This window comes from Prunus mume, linkage group LG2 (assembly GCF_029339155.1).
Source record: "Prunus mume cultivar Tortuosa linkage group LG2, ASM2933915v1, whole genome shotgun sequence".
NCBI lineage: Eukaryota > Viridiplantae > Streptophyta > Magnoliopsida > Rosales > Rosaceae > Prunus > Prunus mume.
In genome coordinates, this window is record NC_142699.1 from 36,490,734 (window position 1) to 36,511,349 (window position 20,616).

At 35.4% G+C, this 20,616-nt stretch overlaps 3 protein-coding genes across 6 annotated transcripts; 2 read left to right on the top strand and 1 right to left on the bottom strand.

Moving 5' to 3' along the window:
* The first annotated feature begins 2,764 nt into the window (after nucleotides 1-2,764).
* On the top strand, nucleotides 2,765-8,875 carry LOC103322920 (sodium/hydrogen exchanger 1-like). Of its 3 annotated transcripts, none has more exons than XM_089044832.1 (15): nucleotides 2,765-3,023; nucleotides 3,349-3,625; nucleotides 3,749-3,867; nucleotides 4,367-4,464; nucleotides 5,445-5,504; nucleotides 5,598-5,644; nucleotides 5,732-5,926; nucleotides 6,034-6,080; nucleotides 6,787-6,853; nucleotides 6,953-7,053; nucleotides 7,191-7,292; nucleotides 7,418-7,556; nucleotides 7,663-7,725; nucleotides 8,005-8,088; nucleotides 8,192-8,875. In XM_089044832.1, the coding sequence occupies exons 2-15, from the start codon at nucleotides 3,449-3,451 to the stop codon at nucleotides 8,546-8,548; spliced, it is 1,656 nt and encodes a 551-aa protein (XP_088900958.1). In that variant the 5' UTR covers nucleotides 2,765-3,023; nucleotides 3,349-3,448; the 3' UTR covers nucleotides 8,549-8,875. The 3 variants fall into 3 exon arrangements, with proteins under 3 accessions (XP_088900958.1, XP_088900960.1, XP_088900959.1); XM_089044834.1 differs by having other exon boundaries at nucleotides 2,772-3,023; nucleotides 3,271-3,625; XM_089044833.1 differs by lacking the exon at nucleotides 2,765-3,023 and having other exon boundaries at nucleotides 3,218-3,625.
* A 437-nt stretch (nucleotides 8,876-9,312) lies between these two features.
* LOC103322919 (vesicle-associated protein 2-2-like) lies at nucleotides 9,313-12,840 on the bottom strand. Its single transcript, XM_008224874.3, has 9 exons — nucleotides 12,760-12,840; nucleotides 12,418-12,480; nucleotides 12,223-12,293; nucleotides 11,934-12,015; nucleotides 11,508-11,623; nucleotides 11,242-11,424; nucleotides 10,604-10,855; nucleotides 10,149-10,226; nucleotides 9,313-9,637 (listed from the first exon to the last, which is right to left on the bottom strand). Exons 1-9 carry the CDS (start codon nucleotides 12,773-12,775, stop codon nucleotides 9,524-9,526), a joined length of 975 nt encoding a protein of 324 aa, XP_008223096.2. The 5' UTR covers nucleotides 12,776-12,840; the 3' UTR covers nucleotides 9,313-9,523.
* A 4,210-nt stretch (nucleotides 12,841-17,050) lies between these two features.
* On the top strand, nucleotides 17,051-19,830 carry LOC103322918 (acyl carrier protein 1, chloroplastic-like). Of its 2 annotated transcripts, none has more exons than XM_089045701.1 (4): nucleotides 17,051-17,242; nucleotides 17,973-18,083; nucleotides 19,144-19,266; nucleotides 19,537-19,830. In XM_089045701.1, exons 1-4 carry the CDS (start codon nucleotides 17,186-17,188, stop codon nucleotides 19,663-19,665), a joined length of 420 nt encoding a protein of 139 aa, XP_088901827.1. In that variant the 5' UTR covers nucleotides 17,051-17,185; the 3' UTR covers nucleotides 19,666-19,830. The 2 variants fall into 2 exon arrangements, with proteins under 2 accessions (XP_088901827.1, XP_008223095.1); XM_008224873.2 differs by having other exon boundaries at nucleotides 17,055-17,242; nucleotides 17,976-18,083.
* Nucleotides 19,831-20,616: the final 786 nt, after the last annotated feature.

Sequence of the window (20,616 nt, forward strand, 5' to 3'; positions counted from 1 at the left end):
TATAATCTCAAAGGCCAACTTTGTCCTTTGGAGAATTTTTTTGTATAAAATAATTAATCTTTAGATGAAAAATCAATAAACATGAGTTTTGTGAAAACAATTTACAACCTCAAGGGGTGTTCTTGTAATTTCCAAAACCTCAAAGAGTTTTGTGAAAGAAAAAAAAACCAAAAACATCAGGAGATGTTAGTGTAAATAACTCAAATTTGAACTATATGGGAACTCTTTGTGTCTTACCATGCAATGTATAATGTGTAAAATATTGTAGTAAATCATTATAAATAAATGATTACGGTGTGTTTAATATTCTTTCATTAATTACTACATATTTTCTACACTCACAGTGTTTGTCAGCTCGCTATATAATCAACTTAAATCAGTTAAACCCATCATGCAATGCATTTTCTTCCAATATTTTATGATAAAGTAATAGATAATTGACTAAATAAACATCATCCAAAGTTTCATGAATTTTTTTTCAAATTTTTCTTAAAATTTCTATGATTTTAATTTAATTTTTATCGATATCGATAATATTTTGATATTTCTATCAAAATTTTCATATTTTTAGATTATCGATATTTTAGACCTTGTATCCACCCATACTACAGAGTAGATAAACTCGCTAGTAACACCGACATCCAGTAACTATAATTCTCCATCGACTAGTAGCTCATCAACTCATCAAATTACGTGTGTAGCCACGTGGCAATAGATTGGTGATGATGTGGACCATGCGGTTGGATCCCATAAGAATGATTCTCTCCTTATGCCACTCAAAGCCACTGTATCTATTGATCTTTAAAGATGTCGGCATGAAGCTGAGCAGTCATCATAGCTTTGCAGTCAGAATGGGCATCATCACGCAGCAGCATCACGACGACCGGTCCTCATTTCAACTACAGCAAACCCCCGTACCCTTCGAATATTTATAAATATATTTGAATTTTACAATAAATTTAAAAATAAAAATAAAAAATTCAGAAATATTTGAGGGTTGGTGTGGGGATTATGATTTATGGTGATGGTGGCCGTACGAACCATCCACCAGGCCTTGTGAACATGGGGAACCACTTTGCCTTTGGTTGCTGCCGTATGTGGGGAGCAACGTTGGCCCATCCATACGCTGAGATTCTAAAATGGTCCTATTCAAAATTATTTTTCCATATATAGGCCTTGCTAAATAGGAGAAGAAAAAAAAGGGGTAATAGTATCTTAATTGGTAGGTATTCAAGAATTAGTATTGAGAAAACCTACATACAATTCATCTTTACATCCCACAAATTCAAGAGATTTGATTAGCGATGCAATTCGTAGGATTTCGAGCCTCTGTGTTTAGCATCCACACATTATGAATCTAATGGAATTGATTCGTCCACGTCATAATAATTTTATTAGACTAAACAATCACCCATTGCACCTTATCGTTTTCACTTTATCCATCTAAAGTGTCCCGTCCTTTCTCTCATGCATGTTGGTCCTCCATTGTTAACAGGAGTATGTTTATTATATCGAATTTTTGTATATAAAAAGAAGATTTAGAAGAAATATGATAAACATGAAGGACCAAGAATCAACCCAAAGCCACAATGGACGAAGAAATTTGTCCACAAAATTCAACGCATTTTCTAATTTCATTGGCAGTGAAGAAATAATGAAGGAGTTAGCCCAGAAACCCAAGTTGTTCAATTGTCCAAAAAATTCAATTAATTTTATAATTTAAGTGGGCAGTGAAGAAAGAATTAAGGAATTACCCATTAAGCCAATTCAATTTTTCTCTTTTTTTTTTTTCCTTAGGAAAATTTGGTATGTTATGCCTTTTAGTCTGTCAATTCATATTTGACTTTTAGATTTGTGACAATTTTGCAACTTGAAGTTAGAGACGTGCCTCTCTATACTTCATAGAGGGGATCGTTAGATTTGTGGGGAAAGACACAAATATGGTATTAGACTAAAAGGATACGGTGCACCCCTTGGTGACATGGATTGATTAAATTCATTAGATTAATTAAATGGTTAAAATCTTTTTACATGCGTGTAAATACATATATGCTAAATGCAGAGGCTCGGGATACCAATTCGTAACATGATTCAAGTAATTTTATCTACTTATAAAAATGAAGCCAGAACAATTCAATATTTGGAGAAGTCATAAGCTGAAATTTTATCATTGTTCCTTGTTATCTCCATCCATGATATACTATACATATACAATATACTAAAGAGATGAAGTCTACTTATAATACTCTTAAGTTAACCCGTCTTAATTCTAACTCATTTTCTTATTCTAAGGTTAACTCGGATTTATACTACTTAAAATACGTGTAACATGTCGCATGCATAATGAGTTACGCTTGTGCTTACGCAACTGTACCATGCGACACTTGACTTGGCATCAATAAATAAGTATTTTATATTTTTCTATGACCATGGAAATTGACAAGTGGGAAGCCCGATCTACATCTACTCATGCAAAACAAAAAACAGAACAAAACAAAAAAGAGAGCTCCCAGGGCGAATGAGAATAAGAATATAATAATAAAATAAATATAGGAAAGACCCTTCGTTCAAGGCGACACAATGATACGTCACAGTTCAAACATTTTCTGTTTGATCACCAAAACCGTCTAAGCACAGCACAGAATACCATCATCACCGTCCACGTGTAATCATTTGTGCTCAATCAACGGTCACTTGCTTTCCAAGTTCAAACTCTCTCTCTACGCAAAGCCGTATATATTTCCTTACTTGGCGGTCTCTCTTCCTCCTCATCAGTCCTCTCACTTCGCAGTCCGTGGAGTGCTCCTTCTCCCTAGTCTCTCTCTCTCTCTCTCTGTCCAAACTCTAAACTCACTCTCTCTCTAAAATCTCGTGAAACTGAGAATTTTTGGAATTTTGGTAATTTTTTAGGTTGGAAGTTTTGTTTTTTTTCCTAAAAAATCAGATCCAAATTGGATCATTTCCTTTCTTGTTCAAGAATCAAAACTTAACAGCTTCAAAAACTCAAGCTTGTACGGTGACTGGTGAGTGAATCAAGAGCCGAGTTTGTATGCTTAATTTTCAAGCTTTATTTGAATTTTGTTAATTTAACCCAGACAATTCCAAGTTGAAAATATGCAGCCTCTGTTTGGCTGGTGAGAAAATGTGAAGGAAAGGAAAGTCTTGACTTGGATTGTCACCAGTCTTTAACAGTTTTGCCTTCACTTCTATTAAAGCTAGATACTTCCATTCAAATATCTAATTTCACATACTTTTTCCCTTTTTGCTTAGGTTGTGTGGTCCAAAAGAATCAAATTAAAGTAAAGATCTCATTTTTCTTACAATATGTTCACTTTTTTCAAACCCCAGAAAACGAAGGCCTTCAAAATCTAGGCCTTGAGATTTGTCTCCAAAGGCTTTGACTAGAACAGTTAACTGGCATTTGTGTTTTGCTCCTGTGCCAAGTACAATGGCGGTCGACGTGAGTTCACTTTCAGAGAGATCGGTGGAAATGCTGATGACCTCAGACCACACCTCCGTGGTGTCGATGAACCTGTTTGTGGCTCTTCTTTGCGCTTGTATTTTACTTGGTCATTTGTTGGAGGAAAGTCGATGGATGAATGAGTCCATAACCGCCCTTGCCATTGTGAGCCAGCTTAATTTTCTGTATCTGTATATGTATGTGTGTGTGTGTGTGTGTGTGTGTGTGTGTGTTTGATGGAGAATTGAATTGAGAATGACTTTGTGTGAGTTTTGTTTTGGTGGGCAGGGACTGTGCACTGGAGTTATTATATTGCTAACCACTGGAGGGAAAAGCTCCCATTTATTAGTTTTTAGTGAAGATCTCTTCTTTATATATCTGCTTCCGCCTATCATTTTCAATGCCGGGTAAGTTCAACTGGGTTTTATGGATGCACCTTTTAAGTTTTAAATGACTGTTTACATCAGATTCATTATTCATTCACTTTTAGTTGTTATAATTATGGGTTTGTCTAATCAGTTTAATTAAAGCTTCTAAAGTAACATAAATGGTATGAAACGACAGGACTTCTGTTCATAACAAGAGCTGGCGTGAATAGCGTAAGATGTATGATTTATATGATTGATTCTGTTGGAGATAAGCCAATAGATGAGGGGTATCTTCATGTGATCATAAATTTTTTCTATTTCGTTTTTTTCCTTGAAAAACGACCAATGATTTGTCATCATTCAATCATGCAAATCAGGAGTAGAAAACGATCTTCCTGCAAAATGAATTGATCTATTTAAACCTTTCACAGGAGTAAGTTGATGGAATTAGAAAAAGGCTATTTCGAAAGTTTAACTTACTATTTATTACTAAGTTGGCAGTAGATTATGATTGATCTTTTCTTTCCAACATCATCAGGTTCCAGGTAAAGAAGAAGCAGTTTTTTCGTAACTTCATGACTATCATGACGTTTGGTGCTGTTGGCACTCTTATATCCTTTGCCATCATATCCTTAGGTAAATCTCAACCTGAGGATTTTAGCTTTTATAGCTTAGGTTTGTGCTGTAAAGGTTTAAAGATGCGAGGCACTTTAGGTGTGCCAGGATATAAAAAATTGTTGGAAACAATAAATCATTTAAAGTTTGACTTGGTTGTGAACAAGCTTCGTTATTTCCAGTTTCGAAGTTCTTATATGTGTCAGCACTTTTAGTTGGGTGAAATCTCTATTGATGCCACTGTAGTGTAAACATGATATGGTACAAGTGTTCACTAATTATCAGAATCTCTTTTTTGTTAAGTGTTCCAATCATTCAGAATCGTTGGGAACTTCATTTTTAGTTTTTTTTTTTTAAAAAAAAATAAAATAAAAAAATCTTTGTCAAACACTTGAATGATAACTGATTTTATGGAATCTATTAAATTCACCAGAAATACACAAAACTTGCTGCATGTGCAAATTTATTCTTTTGTGAGGGTCATAAAGTGACTAAAGACATTTTATGATTCAACTGAAAATCTGGAAAAAGGAAAATAATCGGAATCAATCATCAATTTTTTTACAGAACGAAGTTATTAAAATTCACAACTTTGGTTACTTAAAACAGGTAAGTGGATGTCTAGTGCTTGTTCTTTTCTGCACCACATCTATTTGGAAACAGTAACTGTGTGTGCAACAATGCGTGTGACTCCATTAGCAGACATCTTTATCAAACAGCTATTTGTGTGGGTGCATGAAGAGGTTTACATAGTGTGATTTATATTCTTAGATGCTATAGCTTAAAAAGAAATGAGTTTCCTTGCGTTTCCAATGTTCTAAAGGTGAAGATTTACAATTTTACATTTACTTTAGCTTCATTTGCGATAAGAGTTATTTTGGGTCAGTTTGTTTCTGTTTGTCATGTATTCTGTTGTTGATACTCTTTGACTTCGATTGACCAGTGGAGAATTTTAATCACAGGCTTTCCGTGTTAATGAATTCTTTTTTATTTTGATCCAGGTGCTATGCACTTTTTCCACAAGTTCAATATTGGTTCCCTCAAGATTGGAGATTATCTTGGTATACCCAATTTTTCTTTATGATGTCAAACGATTTTTGTTTTGTTTTGATTCCATTACTTCCTGCTTAATTGTGTTAGTTCCTTGGTTGCAGCCCTTGGTGCGATATTTTCTGCAACCGATTCTGTTTGCACCTTGCAGGTATGCATTGTCTTGACTCTTCTGAAGCTGTGCTCTTGTTGCAGCTTTAAGAAAGACACCTGAATTAAATCCAAACTCTCAATGCAGGTGCTTAATCAGGATGAGACACCTTTGTTATACAGCCTGGTTTTTGGGGAAGGGGTGGTTAATGATGCCACATCAGTGGTGCTTTTCAATGCAATCCAGAGCTTTGACCTCTCTCACATCAATACAAGCACTGCTTTGCAATTTATAGGAAACTTCTTGTATTTGTTTGCTGCAAGTACAATTCTGGGAGTTGTAGTGAGTCCCTCTCTCTCTCCCCCCCCCCTTTTTTCCCAAAAAAAAAGAAGAAAATGCACACACATTTGTGCCTCTGATATGACCCGTCCTTTTATTTTTTCTTGCAGGCTGGACTACTTAGCGCATATATCATTAAGAAGCTCTATTTTGGCAGGTTTGTAAGAAAGAGTATCTTGCTGGTATTTTGCTTGTGATACCATGAATATGATTGAGTGAAGGCAATAAGAAAGTAACCAATTAATTTTCAGTCAGTAGGAGCAAAATTAATGAATTGCTGATTTTCCATCAAATCACCTATTGTACCACTACATAAATGGCTATAAGATACCCAAGCAAAGACACATTAAATTACTTTTTTATTAAAAAATACAAATAAAATGCCATACTTTTATGCTTCTGGTTGGAATCTTAAAAGAATGGAAGTGCATGAATATTGGATAAAACTTAAAAGTATTGCCTGCCTGCAAGAGAACTGTTCCTTTTCCCTCTCCCCCTTTGCACATGATTTTTTTTTTTTTTTTAAATAGGGTTTCTAATTTTGTAATGTTGTGAAAAACCCACACAAACCACACAACAGAAATTGCCAAATATTAAGTAAAGATATATATATATATATATATATAGAGAGAGAGAGAGAGAGAGAGAGAGAGAGAGAGAGAGAGAGAGAGAGAGAGAGAGAGAGAGAGAGAGAGAGAGAGAGAGAAATGTGGTGCGGAAAACTTGCCTACATACAGGAGAGGGAGACTGAAAATCTACTAACTATCAAATTTTTTGTTTTACTTTACGTTGAAAGACAGGTAATTTTCAATGTGATTTTGAGTAGTGCTCTTATGCTTGTTTTTGCAATTTACAAAAATCAGACACTCAACGGATCGTGAAGTTGCTCTTATGATACTCATGGCTTACCTTTCATACATTCTATCTGAAGTAAGATTTCTGGAAACTTGTACATCCTCTCTCTTTTGTTCTTGTTTCTTGTCTAAAGGGAGATCTGACCATAAGTTAAAATTTTGATTTATCTTGCAGCTGTTTTATTTAAGTGCCATTCTCACTGTGTTTTTTTGCGGAATTGTTATGTCTCACTACACATGGCATAATGTGACTGAAAGTTCCAGAGTGACAACTAAGTATGTTGAATCTCCATAAAACATTTTCCTGGACAATTGATAGTCAGTCTTATTGAATTTGTCTATAGCTCTGGAAATCATTGCTGGAATACCTGTTATGTTACTGATGTTTCAATTCTCTTTACCAACTAATGCAGGCATACTTTTGCCACTCTGTCATTTGTTGCCGAGATTTTTATCTTTCTTTATGTCGGCATGGACGCCTTGGACATTGAGAAGTGGAAATTTGTGAGCGATAGGTATGCTTAATGCATAAAATGGAGATTGGCCTCCTTTAGACTCCTTCCTTCTTGTACATGTGTGTCAGACAGTGTTTACTTGTTCTTGATTATTAAGTTGATTTTTGTTTTGCTTCTTTATTCAGCCCTGGAAAATCTATAGCAGTGAGTTCAATACTGTTGGCACTGGTTCTGGTTGGAAGAGCAGCCTTTGTTTTCCCCTTGTCTTTCTTAACCAACTTGACTAAGAAATCTCCATCTGATAAAATCAGTTTGAAGCAACAGGTAAAAGTTTGCCTTTTTTTTTTTTCTTTCCAGTTGTCTCTTTTGGTATATAGATTCTTTGAATCAAATGAATATTACACGTCTCAATGGGTTGTCTGGTTTTCAGGTTACAATTTGGTGGGCTGGGCTTATGCGTGGCTCTGTTTCTATGGCACTTGCTTATAATCAGGTAAACATTGAACATTGTCCTTTGTGTAACCTATGAGACTGCTATGTTCTAGTCTTTGGAACTTTCATAACTATGTATAAAAGCCAGAGTAAATCCTTGTTGTGTGCTTATGGTACCGGCTTTGAACTGTCTTTGCTCTATACTGCTGTTACAATGATGTTGAGCAATTTTAAGCTCGGCAAAGTGTTCTGTAACACTAGCATTGATATTTTGTTGTGAACTAGGTTTGAAAAGAAAAATAAATTATATAATGAGTTCCTAATTTGTATGTGTATGCAGTTTACTAGGTCTGGCCATACTGACTTGCGTGCCAACGCGATCATGATCACCAGTACTATCACAGTTGTTCTTTTCAGCACAGTGGTAAGAAGCCAGTGGCTCAAAAACTAGAGCTCATTTGGGACACATTTCATATATCAATCACAAATGACTGGTTTGGCTATATTCTATCCTTCTGTTTATGCAGGTATTTGGTTTGATGACTAAACCACTAGAGAGGATTTTGCTTCCTTCATCAAAACACATCAGCAGTATGATATCTTCTGAACCATCTAGTCCTAAATCAATCACTGTGCCACTGCTCAGCAATGAGCAAGATTCAGAGGTGAGCCTTGGGGTGCAAGATTCAGAGGCAAATCATGGGCCCGTGAACATACCCCGTCCAACTAGTTTACGAATGCTCCTAAGCAGTCCTTCTCACACTGTCCACCATTATTGGCGAAAATTTGATAATGCCTTCATGCGGCCTGTGTTTGGTGGGCGGGGTTTTGTACCTTATGTTCCGGGCTCACCTGTCGAACAAAATGATCATCAATGGCATTGAGAAGTAACTGATACACATATAAGCTCTAATTTACGTAATTTATAGGTTTGGATTGAGATCGGCTTCAGTGTGCATTTGTTTATACATAGCAGAATTTGGAGTGTGGTGACAGCATTTTACACAAGATGAGCTGCTTGTTCCGTGTGGTGGTTCAAAATTTTCGTGTCTGCATAGGTTGCTGACTAGATTAATTCCTTGACGGTTTGTACCCGTGTAAGTTTTGCGTGATTGGTGTTGTGTATTGATGATTTTGTAATGATCCTTCAGAATTTTGATTTCCAAAATTTCAATGTTATTAGCTTTTATGGTTGCATGTTTTTGACAAAACCAGATCGAAAACAGACCCATTTCTTACTGAAATATATGAAAGTGCTTCTGGCTCATCGTTTCTCATTTGCATAATGAATAAAAGAAGTTATTGTCAGCAAATGTGGTTGGTTAGGCTAAGGCAGTGTGACCATGCTCCCTTGCATCCGAACCTCTTCCCGTATATTAGAGTAAGAGATTATTGCCGTTTATTTAAATGAGCAGTCATTTTCAGATTGATACATGTCGTTTCAGATGTTAGTTTTACGCTTAATACATGTTTTCATATTTCAGTTCTATGATTAAATCACGGGCATAAATTTTGATTTGAACCTTACTATGAACTCGAAAAAGTCGCCAGATTTGCTACATTCAACAATTTTGTTTTTTTGTTTTTTTGAAAAGGCTAAAATCAACATTGATAACTGAAATTCATGGAACATTGGCTACAAAATAAATTTGGCATCAAGAAAATGACATTCCTCTATAAAATTTTATTTGAGAGATCAGCTCTTACATGCAGAATTCAGATGGGTCCATATTTTACACATCAGACTGAAAAACATCTCTGGTGTCAGAAACATGCAAGCAGATAGATCCTTCTAAATTAGCCATGAAGGAGAAACAGCTTTGTTTTACTGTCTAATATCTGAGCCATAATTTTTTTCTCTACGGATGGATAAAGTATCCGATTGCTAGACTGATGAGAGCAACCATACAAACATAAAAGAGAGGGAAGCCAACCATAATCCTTTTGACATTGTTCTTCCTCCTCAGCAACTCCTACAAAAAGAAAAGGCAGACAATCAAATCCCTAGACTAGGGCTCATATATACAACATAAACACAGCATACAATTAAAGAAATTGGAAAGAGCAGCAAGGCTCAAATCATGAGAAAAGAAGACTGAAGCAAAACAATCAATTGACGAGATAGAAATTGGATTGGTCCAAGAGAGAGAAACCAATTATTTTAAGAAAATGAAAAGTCAAACAGAGAAACTAGCATTTCACCTCTTCACCAGTTAATATTCCTTGTAGCTCAAAAATTCAAAACTTAAAAGTAATAAAGCTCAAAAGTCAACCCTTTACAATTGATATTTAGATTATTCAAATAAGGGTGTTTTTAATTCTATACTATTCTTGTGACTTTAGTCATCCAATTCTCTCTCTCAACCTGCATACTATCTGATTCGAAGGCAATTATGGTAGAGAATATATACTGCATTTACAGCTTGTGCAGCCATCCTCTAATGAAGATAACAGAAAAAAGGATTCGTGGAATAAATTACTCACCAATTCATGTTTAAGCATATTCTTCTCGCGAGTGGTCATGCTTCTCTCTTCTGTTAGCTTCATGATGGTAAGTTCAGCCTGCAAAGAATATATGACATTGAAATTACTTTTATTTACATTTTCGAGGGGATGTGTTAACATTGTAAATAGAACTAGGAAGCAGCTCCTAGTCCGCCTCATTGGGATATGGACTATTGAAAAAGGGGGAATCTTAGGAAGAACAAAGTTTGGTATTCACAACATTTCTCGAATAGTAGATATGCATCTAAAAAAATTTAACATACTTCAACATGTTTAGAAAGTAGACCTCTACCCATATTATTCCCCTGTCAGGTTCCTTAAATTCAGATATTTCTCCAAAAATCCTTCTAAAGAGAATTATAACACCTATATTAAAAAGAAGGATTTCATGGTTACCACGCTATAAAGATAGATCTAGGATGAGAAAAACTGACCTCTTTTAGCTTTGAATCCACTGTGTTTAGCTTCAATTTCAATTCCTCAAAATCCTTTATTAAATTCAACGCAACAGCATCCTTAGCTGGTTTCAATTCCTCCACAACCTTAGCTAGTTTCAATTCCTCCCCAATGTTAGCTGGTTTCAATTCCACCACATCCTTAGCTGGTTTCAATTCCTCGACATCCTTAACTGCTCTTGACTCATCCATGTCCTTATAAGTTTCAAACCCCTCAACATCCTCAGCAACCTGGCACAAGGAAAACAGATCGTGGTGCAAGGGTCAGTACAATATGTGTGAACAACTGTTTTATGAAAATACAGTTTCAGACTTGATTGCAATATAAAATAGCCATTCCTGGAAATCAGGGTTCAGATCAATATTTCTGCTTCCAGATAATTGGCTCCAAACAAAATTATGTCCCCTACTAATGTACAGATGGCAAACAATGCTGCCAACCATGTCAAAATGCTAATGCAGATGTCCTATAGTGCTCCCACCCACGCATTGTCAAGAAAAAAAATGATATTTGGATACGTACACACAGAGCAAGAAATTCATGAAAAAGGAAACATAAAAAAAAGTTAGGAGGTCAGTCAAGAATTAGTTTAAACAGATAACAGTATTGCTCTTACCCCATGAGGCGGGGGTATGTTTTCAACTCCACTCAGAACTCTATCCTTTTTCACTGAATTTTCATAACATGGATCTTGCTTCGACTCTCCATTAATTGGTACAAATACTGGGGAAGAGGGTGGGCTGATGAGCACCACTCTTAGTTTCTTCTCTTCAATGTATTTGCCACTATCTTTTGAGAACTGCCAAGAAAAGGAGAAATTAAAATGAACATTTTTTTATGAAAAAGTTAGATCAAGAGAACCAATAATTCTTACTTTCTTACCATGTCAGATGTAATTTCCTCTTCAGTTGTCCCGAATGGAATAACTGTGCTCAGGATAAGGAACTTGTCTTTGCACTGCAAATCAGGTGGCGCAACACGCTGAGCTTGCATAGTAACTGCATTGACAAAAGAGGTGAAGAGTGAAAAGTCCATTAGTTTTGGTACTAGATTTTTGGTCTGCACCACAACGGGCTACTGGTCACTTCTCTAGTAACATGGAAATTTATGTTCAATTTTATAGTGTACTCGTTCGGTACAGCTCTTGATCATTACTTTAATCTTACTAACGAGGTCACTATAATACATGTATGTAAGGGGAAAGAGTACTGCAATCATGACGGCAAAGGCGTATTGGAGAAAAACTCAAGAACCCAAGATGGGGATGGATGAGTAAGAACTAAGAAGAGAGAATGAAGAACATAAGACCTGTGAAATCACATGTTGCCTTGGGTTTTATGATGCCAGCGTTAGGCCGCACGCAGTATTTCTTTGGAGAAGTGGTTTTTACCTGCGCATAGATTTTGCCAAATTGCAAAGCATTAAGCACCAATCCAATCTTCTTAAGTCCTAATCAAACCCCATTTTCATCAATTTGGACATATTTTCATGAAAAGTGAGTAAGGATATGTTTCCATGCACACAAACACAGAGCATACAAAAGCTATATAAATAATTAAGAAAAACAGAATAAAAGTTGTGAAAATTGAAGCAATACCTTGAAAGCAACATAGTGATCAGACTTATTGATAAGTTGAATCGAGCATAAACTTTGCTTCTTCAACTCAACTACAAGAGGGAAAGAAAATCAAGAGACAATTAAAAACATTAAACAAGTCAGTTTGATTTGGATTCTTGGTTCTTGGGTTTTGATGAAACCATACTAATAAAACCAAAAAGAGTGAGAAGTTACATGTGAATTTGAGTTCGCGGGGTTGAACATCCAAAAGCTCTGTGGTCATCATCACTGTCAAACCTGAGAAAACGCAGGCAGATATGAAGAACCCAGATGAAGAAAAGAGCCAAGAAGGGAGAGAGAGAGAGAGAGAGAGAGAGAGAGAGAGAGAGAGAGAGTGAGATTGTGAGAGTCTGTAAATAGCAGAAAGGTTGGTGTGTTGGTGATGTGAAGTACTATATGAAGAAGGTTAAGGCGAAGCAGAGAAGTGAAAGCAAAGAAAGCATTTGGGGATTGTGTTGTTGGTTGCAGTGGGTCTGTGTTTCTCTCTCTCTCTCTCTCAATTGTGAACGGTTGTACCCGCTTTCTCTTCCATTTTCTTTCTTAGCAAACACCCAACAGAGCAAATAGACCCAAATGCCCAAGATGGTATCAGAGGAGAAGATAGATTTTTGTGACAGAAAATGAAACCCATCAGAGGGCCAAAGGCTCAAAGCAAACCCACCAAACTAGACGAGCTGGCCGTTCGTGGGTTGCTGCCACTGTGACTGTGCCACATGCACTTGTACAGTCTCTCTTTTTACCTCACCGAAAGTAAAAGGCTAAAAGGAGGAGAGGCCAAGAAAATAAGAACTGCCTTTATCCGCCTTTTTCTTTACCTTTTCCTAAGGGGAAAGGTAGGAAGTCAAAAATGAGTACAAAAAGAAAATTTTGATCAATGTTATGTTGTATGTGATGTTATATCACACATGATTGTTTTAGATATGAAGGAAAATATTTAAGAGGGTGTGAGGGGAATTTTAAGCTTGTGAGGGCAATGAGGGTTTTACTTTCGAGTTCGGATTCTCCTTTCAGTTGGTCCCATCTTGTAATTAAAATAATAACATCAAACGAGCCAGATCAAGAGCCATGAGAGATGTTGGTATGAGTGGGGATAAAAAAGAAGAAGAAGCAAGTCATTTTCTGGATCTCTTGCAATAATAAATGATGCAGGAGATAGCAAATGGAAAGCAAAGATCTATAATTTTGTAATCTTTTCATTTAACTGAATATATATATCATCCACAACAGAGCTTTACCAAAAGAATTTTATGCCTTTAATTTTTAGAACTCACAGGAGCTTGGAGCTTTTAAGCCAGCCCAATTCAGCACCATACCTTGTCAACTAGTGGAATAAAGAGCTGGCAAATGTAGGCAAGTTAGGCCTTCCTAACCAATAGACAATCTTCCCTTTGTACTTAGCCATGCTTTGATTTAATTATGAGTGTTAGCAAATGGAAATATTTGGTTGGAATTTATAGCTAGGAAGCAACCAAAGCCAAGGCTAACACAGCATTCTAGTTTACCTAACTGAATTGCGCAACCCACAGTTTGACAAAGAGACTCAAAATCCAGCACGACAACCAAGACAGCACATCGATTGAAGGTGTGTCAGCAAGCAATATATGTGCACATTACACATACACCTATGAAGCTGCATTCACCATGAGACACTGATGTGAGTATGCAACAAAATTACTCAACCTATAATGTGAGTTTATGTCAATTAGTTATGGGAATGTGTCTGTCTTTTTGTATTCGAGTTCAAATCTCTCCACTTACGTTGTAAATTAGAGTAATTTTGAATATTATCTTAAAAGAAAGAAAATAAAAAACCAATTTCTAACTATTTTAGGGACCAGCTGCCCTTTGATTGGGAAACATATGGACGTGTGGAGTTTTCTATAGCTTAAGGCATTTAATGAAGTTGGTAGACTTTCTGATGGTGTTCTAATTGTAAAAAACAATTAGCATATGATTGATCCCTATTACCTGAGTTGACCAACCCATCTCATATATTGTTCTTTAAATTCCTTAAATTGTTTTTCTATAAATAAATGTTTCTTTTTTGTAATTTGGAACATAAAAATTGAGTTTCTTGTACAGTATTGCACTTGGTGTTTCAAGAAAAGCAGTGTGTTTGGTTCATAAGAAAAGGGGTTTGGGAAAGGGGAATCATTTCATTTCGCATTTTTTGTAAATCCAAACATAGAAAATGATTTCTTGGTACACAAGAAAAGGGAGGAAAATGAAACTTCCTACGGGAAATTAATGTCAGACTTAAATGCACTTTTTTTCATGACCAATGTGTCCCCATTAACAATTTAGAATTACAATTTTATCCAACAACAATTCTTTTTTATTTTATATTTCTAACATATGTATAATATAAAGCAAAAGGTAGAGAATGTTGAAACATTCAAAATACCACAAAATTCCCTTGGTTAATGCAAACATTAAAAATTTAAATTATTAATTAAATGAGGATAATATGGTAAATTCACACTTTTTCATATTAAAAAATTTAAAATTTAAAACAAAATTAGATAATGGTATAAAATAAAAAAAGAAAACCAATTGGCACATGCGTGAGTAGGTATAATTGGAAAATTAAATCTAATTTGTTTTTCATTTCTATACAAATTAAATATGGGAAAGGAAATAAAGTGGAATTTCATGGTTACATTCCTAGCATTGCCAAATAATGGGAAATATTCCTAAAAACATGAAAAATAATTTTCTATCAAATCCTTTTAGCGAAGCAAAAACAAAATTAAAGAAAATGATAGTTCAAATGAGATTTGCAAGGAATCATTATCCTAAGTTTTCTATTTATGCATACCGCATATGCTTACATGGTTGTCTGCTGCATATGTATTGTTTTTAATAAATAAAAAATTTAATTATCCTTTTAAGTAATTTGACATAAAGAAAAAATTGTCATTGAAATAATCTATTAAAAATAGGTGAGAAACTGCAAAGGATTCATTAGTGTAGTGGTTTAGAGCAAATGTTCCTACAAAAAATGTTTTGGGGTCGAGTTCTAGAATTCGTGTATTATGTGTGAGTTTAGTATACTATCGCCCATCTCAATATAAAAAGTTCATTAAAAAAAGCACGAGAAAATAGGGTGGAAAGAAATAGCATGACTCTTCTTTTTGTTTTTTTTTTTTTCTCATTTTCAAAACTACAGATGATATTAAGAGAGAGGAAAAACGAATCTCACGAAATAGATACTTTTAATCACTTGAACTACAAATTCTTTGCGAACTACTATTGTTTTTCGGGTAAACTACCGAATTACCCCATGAACTTATTCCTAATTATCAATTTACTCCATGACTTTTTTTTTAGAAAATTAAAGACTCGAACTAAATTTTATTGCCAATTCCCCCCTACCGTCTAAATTAATAACATGTCATTCAACAATCGGTCAAATCATTAAAAAATATATTTTTCAAAATGAAAAAAATAAATCCTATGGACCCCCACCACCCCCCTCCCCAAAACAATTAATTAAGGTGAATTATTTATGGAGAAGGACCCAGAAATTGAAATGGAATGAATTGTTTGTTGGGAAGAAGAGTAAAGTATAGCTCCAAATGCATCTGCAACTTCCCACACACAAACAAGCCAGCCATATAGCATACGGAATAAACCAGAAATTGCAATTTACAAGCACACCAACACAATTCAAACCATTCACCCCTTCCCATCCTAACCCGATTCCCCCATGACTACCACCCCTCAACGAACCCCCGCAATGACCCATTTTCTTCTCCATCATTCCCCTATGACCACCGCTGCAAGGCACCTTCCCTTTTCTCCATCTCTTCCTCTCTTACTCTTCCCCCCAACCACCCTCCTCCTCCTCCTCCTCCTCCTCCTCCTCCTTTCCCATCCGAGCTCCCCCCTCCCCTTTTAATATGTATTTTCAATTACAACTAAAGGGAAAAAGATGAAGTGTATGGGCCCCTCTGTTTATTAAAAGAACTCTATATATATATATATATATATATATACAGAGAGCTTCCATTGAGGGATCCCTCAAATAAGCTTATTTGAGGGACACCCCTTGTAGGCCCCACTCCGGATTGTATTTCACTAATCCAAACCGTCTATTTTGTAGATACTCATTCAAAGATCATCTCTACAAAAAATCACTTGAATCCGATATCATTTGATCATTCAATTGAGTTATTGAAATTTTAATACTTTCTTGAAGCACCGTGTTCATTGATTTTGTAGGACACAATTGGATGTCGAAACGGTTTCCAAATTGTCTAATTTTTTGTAAGGATGATCTATGAATGAAGACCTAAAAAATAGATGGTTTTGATCATTGGAAAAAAAATTGTAGGGTACTTAAAGGCGCCCTCAAATAAAATTATTTGAGGGATCCCTCAATAGAAGGGGATATATATATATATATATATTATTTCAACATTTAAAATTATCAATTTGTCCTCATATTTAACGGCAAATTGAATGAAATGTTAATATTTAGATGCCAAGGGGGGAATTGAGAATAAAATTTAGTTCGAGTCTTTAATTTTAATTTTTTTATAAAAAAATCCAAGAATAAATTGATAATTAAGTACAAGTTCGGCAGTTTTGATCAGGGGAAACGAAGACAACTGTCAGAGTGGCTGCACCAAAGATATTAATTACCATAAATACCCTGGATCCATCAAGGAGGCAAACAGCAACAAATAAATAAGGAGGAGGAGGCCCAAATAGTCGCAATTTCGATAAAAACAAAGCGAAAAAGCCCAACAAATCCCAACAAACACCAAGAAACAACAAACGCCAGCATTTATAAAACCTGTTTGAAGACCCTCCTCCTCAAATCAAAAACCCACTCTCTCTCCTCTCTCACATACACACTCTTCGTGCTCTCCGCCTCTCTCTCTCTTCTTCTCGTTTTTACTTCTTTCAATATCAGATCTCTCTTCTGTCGACACCAATGGCTTCTCTCACACAAGCTTCTACTGCTCTTTCAACCTCCTTCAAGCCCACCTTGGTATTACTTTCCCCGTCTTCTGTTGTCATTTCTCTGTTGTTAATTACAATCTAATTTTCAAGATTTATGATTTTCATCATCATGTTTGTTTGTTTTGTTTTCACGATTTGAGGTTTTGTTATTAGATTTGGATCTTCGGTTTGTTGAATTAATGAATCTGGGTAAATTGTTGAGCTTGTTTGTGATTCCTTGTGGTCTACTGTCAATCTTGCAGCTTGCTTCCATTTCTTATTGATCGAAATGGGTGATTTCGATTTTATTAGGTTAAGTCTGAGCTTCTTTCGCTAATCATTAAGTTTGAGTTTTTAATGAGACGAGAGAGTAAGCTTGAGTTGAACATTCTTGCTCAAATTGACTTTTTGATATACTATTTTGAAGTTTGGGAGCTACACCATGTCTGCATGTTATTAGGTTAGAGTTAGACATTACATTAACCAGAGTTGTCATCAAGACCAATTACACGGTGTCCCATTTGGTGTTTTGAGTCGACTTGGTGTAGACTGTTGAACTTTATAATTCTGTTTTAGTTCAAGAAAATGATTAGCAAAACACTTTATCAAGTTAAAGGAAGCTGTGGAAGTTGTAAGGTATTTTCTAGGTAGGAGATTGAATGTTTAGAAGGCATATATTGAGGTTATCTCTTTCATGATGTGAATTTTTAGATAACAGAACAATATTGACTTAGAAAATTTAGCTTCCTTACATGTTGCTCTATGGTTGAATGTTGAAGCAGGCAGCCAGCAGCAGGAGCTCTGGTCTGAAGTCAGTTTCCTTTTCCATCACTGGAAAGCGCTTCCCATCTCTCAGTTCCCGACGTGGGCGTTTTCAAGTTTCCTGCTCGGTAAGCTCAATTGATTGTAATGCTATTGTTGCTTTTGTTTTTTGTTGTTGTTTCATTTGCCCCAGCGGTCTCATGGAGAAATTTCTGCGTATCTCCACTTTTGTTGATGTGGCATTAGTTTGTAATTTATTCTATAAATTTTATTTCTAATTGGTTAAATATGATTAGTGGTTGGACTTGTTTGGAAAATTAATTTTGTTCCCTTAATGCATTACACTTTTTAGAGAGGTTTAACTGTAGTAAAACAAATTATCCTTTGAGGTCCTCTTAAGACATGGAGTGCTGTTTCCTTTAATGCAGACCTCAGAATGTCTCCTTTTTGGGGATAAGAGAGGACCTGATAACAAATAATGTCATCTCAGAAAGCCAGTTCTTTGTACCTTTAATGTGCTCTTGGCTCGCTATGATGCCTACACTCTTATGTACTTTCCTTTTATCTGTGAAACAAATTATCTTTTGAGGTCCTCTTAAGACATGGAGTTCTGTTTCCTCTAATGCAGACCTCAGAATGTCTTCTTTTTTGGGAGAAGAGAGGACCTCATAGCAAATAATGTCATCTCAGAAAGCCAGTGCTTTGTACCTTTAATGTGCTCTTGGCTCGCTATGATGCCTACACTCTTCCATACTTTCCTTTTATCTATGAAACAAATTATCTTTTGAGGTCCTCTCAAGACATGGGGTGCTGCTTCCTCTAATGCAGTCCTCAGATTGTCTCATTTTTTTGGCTAAGAGAGGACCTGATAACAAATAATGGCATCTCAGAAAGCTAGGGTTTGTACCTTTCAATGTGCTTTTGGCTCGCTATGATGTCTACATTCTTCCGTAGTTTCCTTTTATCTATGTAGCAAATTCTCCTTTGTATATCAAAACCATGTGATAGGTTGCTTAGCTTTGTGTTGTTTATGTAAAAAAAATTCTTGAACATAGTTTTGGTAAGTTCAGTGGTCTATGATCATGAATTTGTCTAACTTTGATCATGAAAATGGCTCACATTCTTGAAAAATCAGTCCTATTCTGTAATATTAATAACTAGTAATATGGTATTATTACTTCTTTGTAGGCCAAACCAGAGACTCTGAACAAGGTGTGTGACATAGTGAAGAAGCAGTTGGCTTTACCCGAAGACACAGCTGTGACCCCAGGCTCAAAGTTTGCTGAACTTGGCGCTGATTCTCTTGACACAGTAATTCCCAACTATCTTTAGTTGCTTTCATTTTCTACCAAGCCAATTAATATTGTAGCTTTCTGTAGTTTTTTCTTTTCTACAATGCAAGTTGAATTTTAAAATGACAGCGTTTTTACAGAGTGGATACAACAGGCCACGGTGTCTGATTTTCGTTTACATTTGAATATATATAGCTATTTTCTTCAGTGCATCTTCCACGAGGAGAAAACGACATGCATGTCACAAGAATGTGACTGATCATTCATTTCCCACATTGTTTTTATACAGGTTGAGATTGTGATGGGACTTGAGGAGGAGTTTGGCATCAGTGTGGAGGAAGAAAGTGCCCAGACCATCGCCACTGTTCAAGATGCAGCAGATCTGATTGAGAAACTCGTTGAGAAGAAGAGTACTTAATAGTTTAGAGAGAATCAGAAAAACCTATGGACCTTTTTCTTCCTTTAGTTTTTCTTTGTTTTTGTTTTTGTTTTGTACGAGCTTTATATTATGGTTTTGGTACTTTAATTATCTTCTGGATATTTTAGTGTTCTTAAATGTGATGATCTCAAGTGGTGTTTCTTATGTTCTGAATTTGTCTTTTTTATCTGATAAAGAACGAAACAAATACTGGAAAAATAGTTGTTAAGTTCTGAAAATTTTCTTACTCTACCTTCATTTATACCATTTGGATTAGTCTTTAAATACAGAAGGTCATTCTATTTGAACTTCTAATAATATTGCCTCTTGAATAGAATTTTTTATTTTATTTTATTTTATTTTATAAATACACGCGATGATTGGGGAAGAGAAATAAAACCTAAGACCTCAAATGCAGGGATGATTGGGGAGGGGGAATTAAATCTAAGGCCTGGGGGAGAATCAAATCTATGACCACTTATTGTTAGTTGTTATTTTTTGCCCACTTTCTCCGTCGGAAAATTTTAACTATTGGTGTTTTCTATATACAAAAAACAAAAATCTATTTGTGTTAGAATAAAATTTTGTGATCTACCCAAAGTTGGAATGTTTGAATAAAATTAATTTTGTCTATAGAATTAAACTTCAAGACTTGTAATTTTTTGCCCAACGTCCTATTATACGTTTTGTAAATAAACATTTCAAACGAGGCCACAGGGACTAAATTAGATTTAGTTATGAAAAGCTATCTTCAATTATGCAAGTGGGATGGTCGAATTATTGATTTTCTGCTAAATTTTGCCTAAGAAAGACTTAATTATGGATTTTAAATGAAAAAGAAGAAAAGGAAAACTTAATCATGGATCCTTGACCCAACTCCCAAGTTGAACATGTTCTTTGCTTCAATTTCTGCCTCACCCACTTTAGAAATACTTGTGGGAAACGGGATAA

Excerpts from the sequence above, each read along its gene's own strand:
- LOC103322920 (XM_089044832.1), top strand. The coding sequence starts at position 3,449 with ATGGCGGTCGACGTGAGTTCACTTTCAGAGAGATCGGTGGAAATGCTG. Across the intron at positions 7,557-7,662 it reads AAATCAGTTTGAAGCAACAG|GTTACAATTTGGTGGGCTGG; the intron begins GTAAAAGTTTGC and ends TCTGGTTTTCAG. Across the intron at positions 8,089-8,191 it reads TTGTTCTTTTCAGCACAGTG|GTATTTGGTTTGATGACTAA; the intron begins GTAAGAAGCCAG and ends CTGTTTATGCAG.
- LOC103322919 (XM_008224874.3), bottom strand. Across the intron at positions 11,425-11,507 it reads AGGAAATTACATCTGACATG|TTCTCAAAAGATAGTGGCAA; the intron begins GTAAGAAAGTAA and ends TTTTCTTGGCAG. Across the intron at positions 10,227-10,603 it reads TGGATTCAAAGCTAAAAGAG|GCTGAACTTACCATCATGAA; the intron begins GTCAGTTTTTCT and ends TATTCTTTGCAG.
- LOC103322918 (XM_089045701.1), top strand. The coding sequence starts at position 17,186 with ATGGCTTCTCTCACACAAGCTTCTACTGCTCTTTCAACCTCCTTCAAG. Across the intron at positions 17,243-17,972 it reads CCTCCTTCAAGCCCACCTTG|CAGGCAGCCAGCAGCAGGAG; the intron begins GTATTACTTTCC and ends TGAATGTTGAAG. Across the intron at positions 19,267-19,536 it reads GCGCTGATTCTCTTGACACA|GTTGAGATTGTGATGGGACT; the intron begins GTAATTCCCAAC and ends GTTTTTATACAG.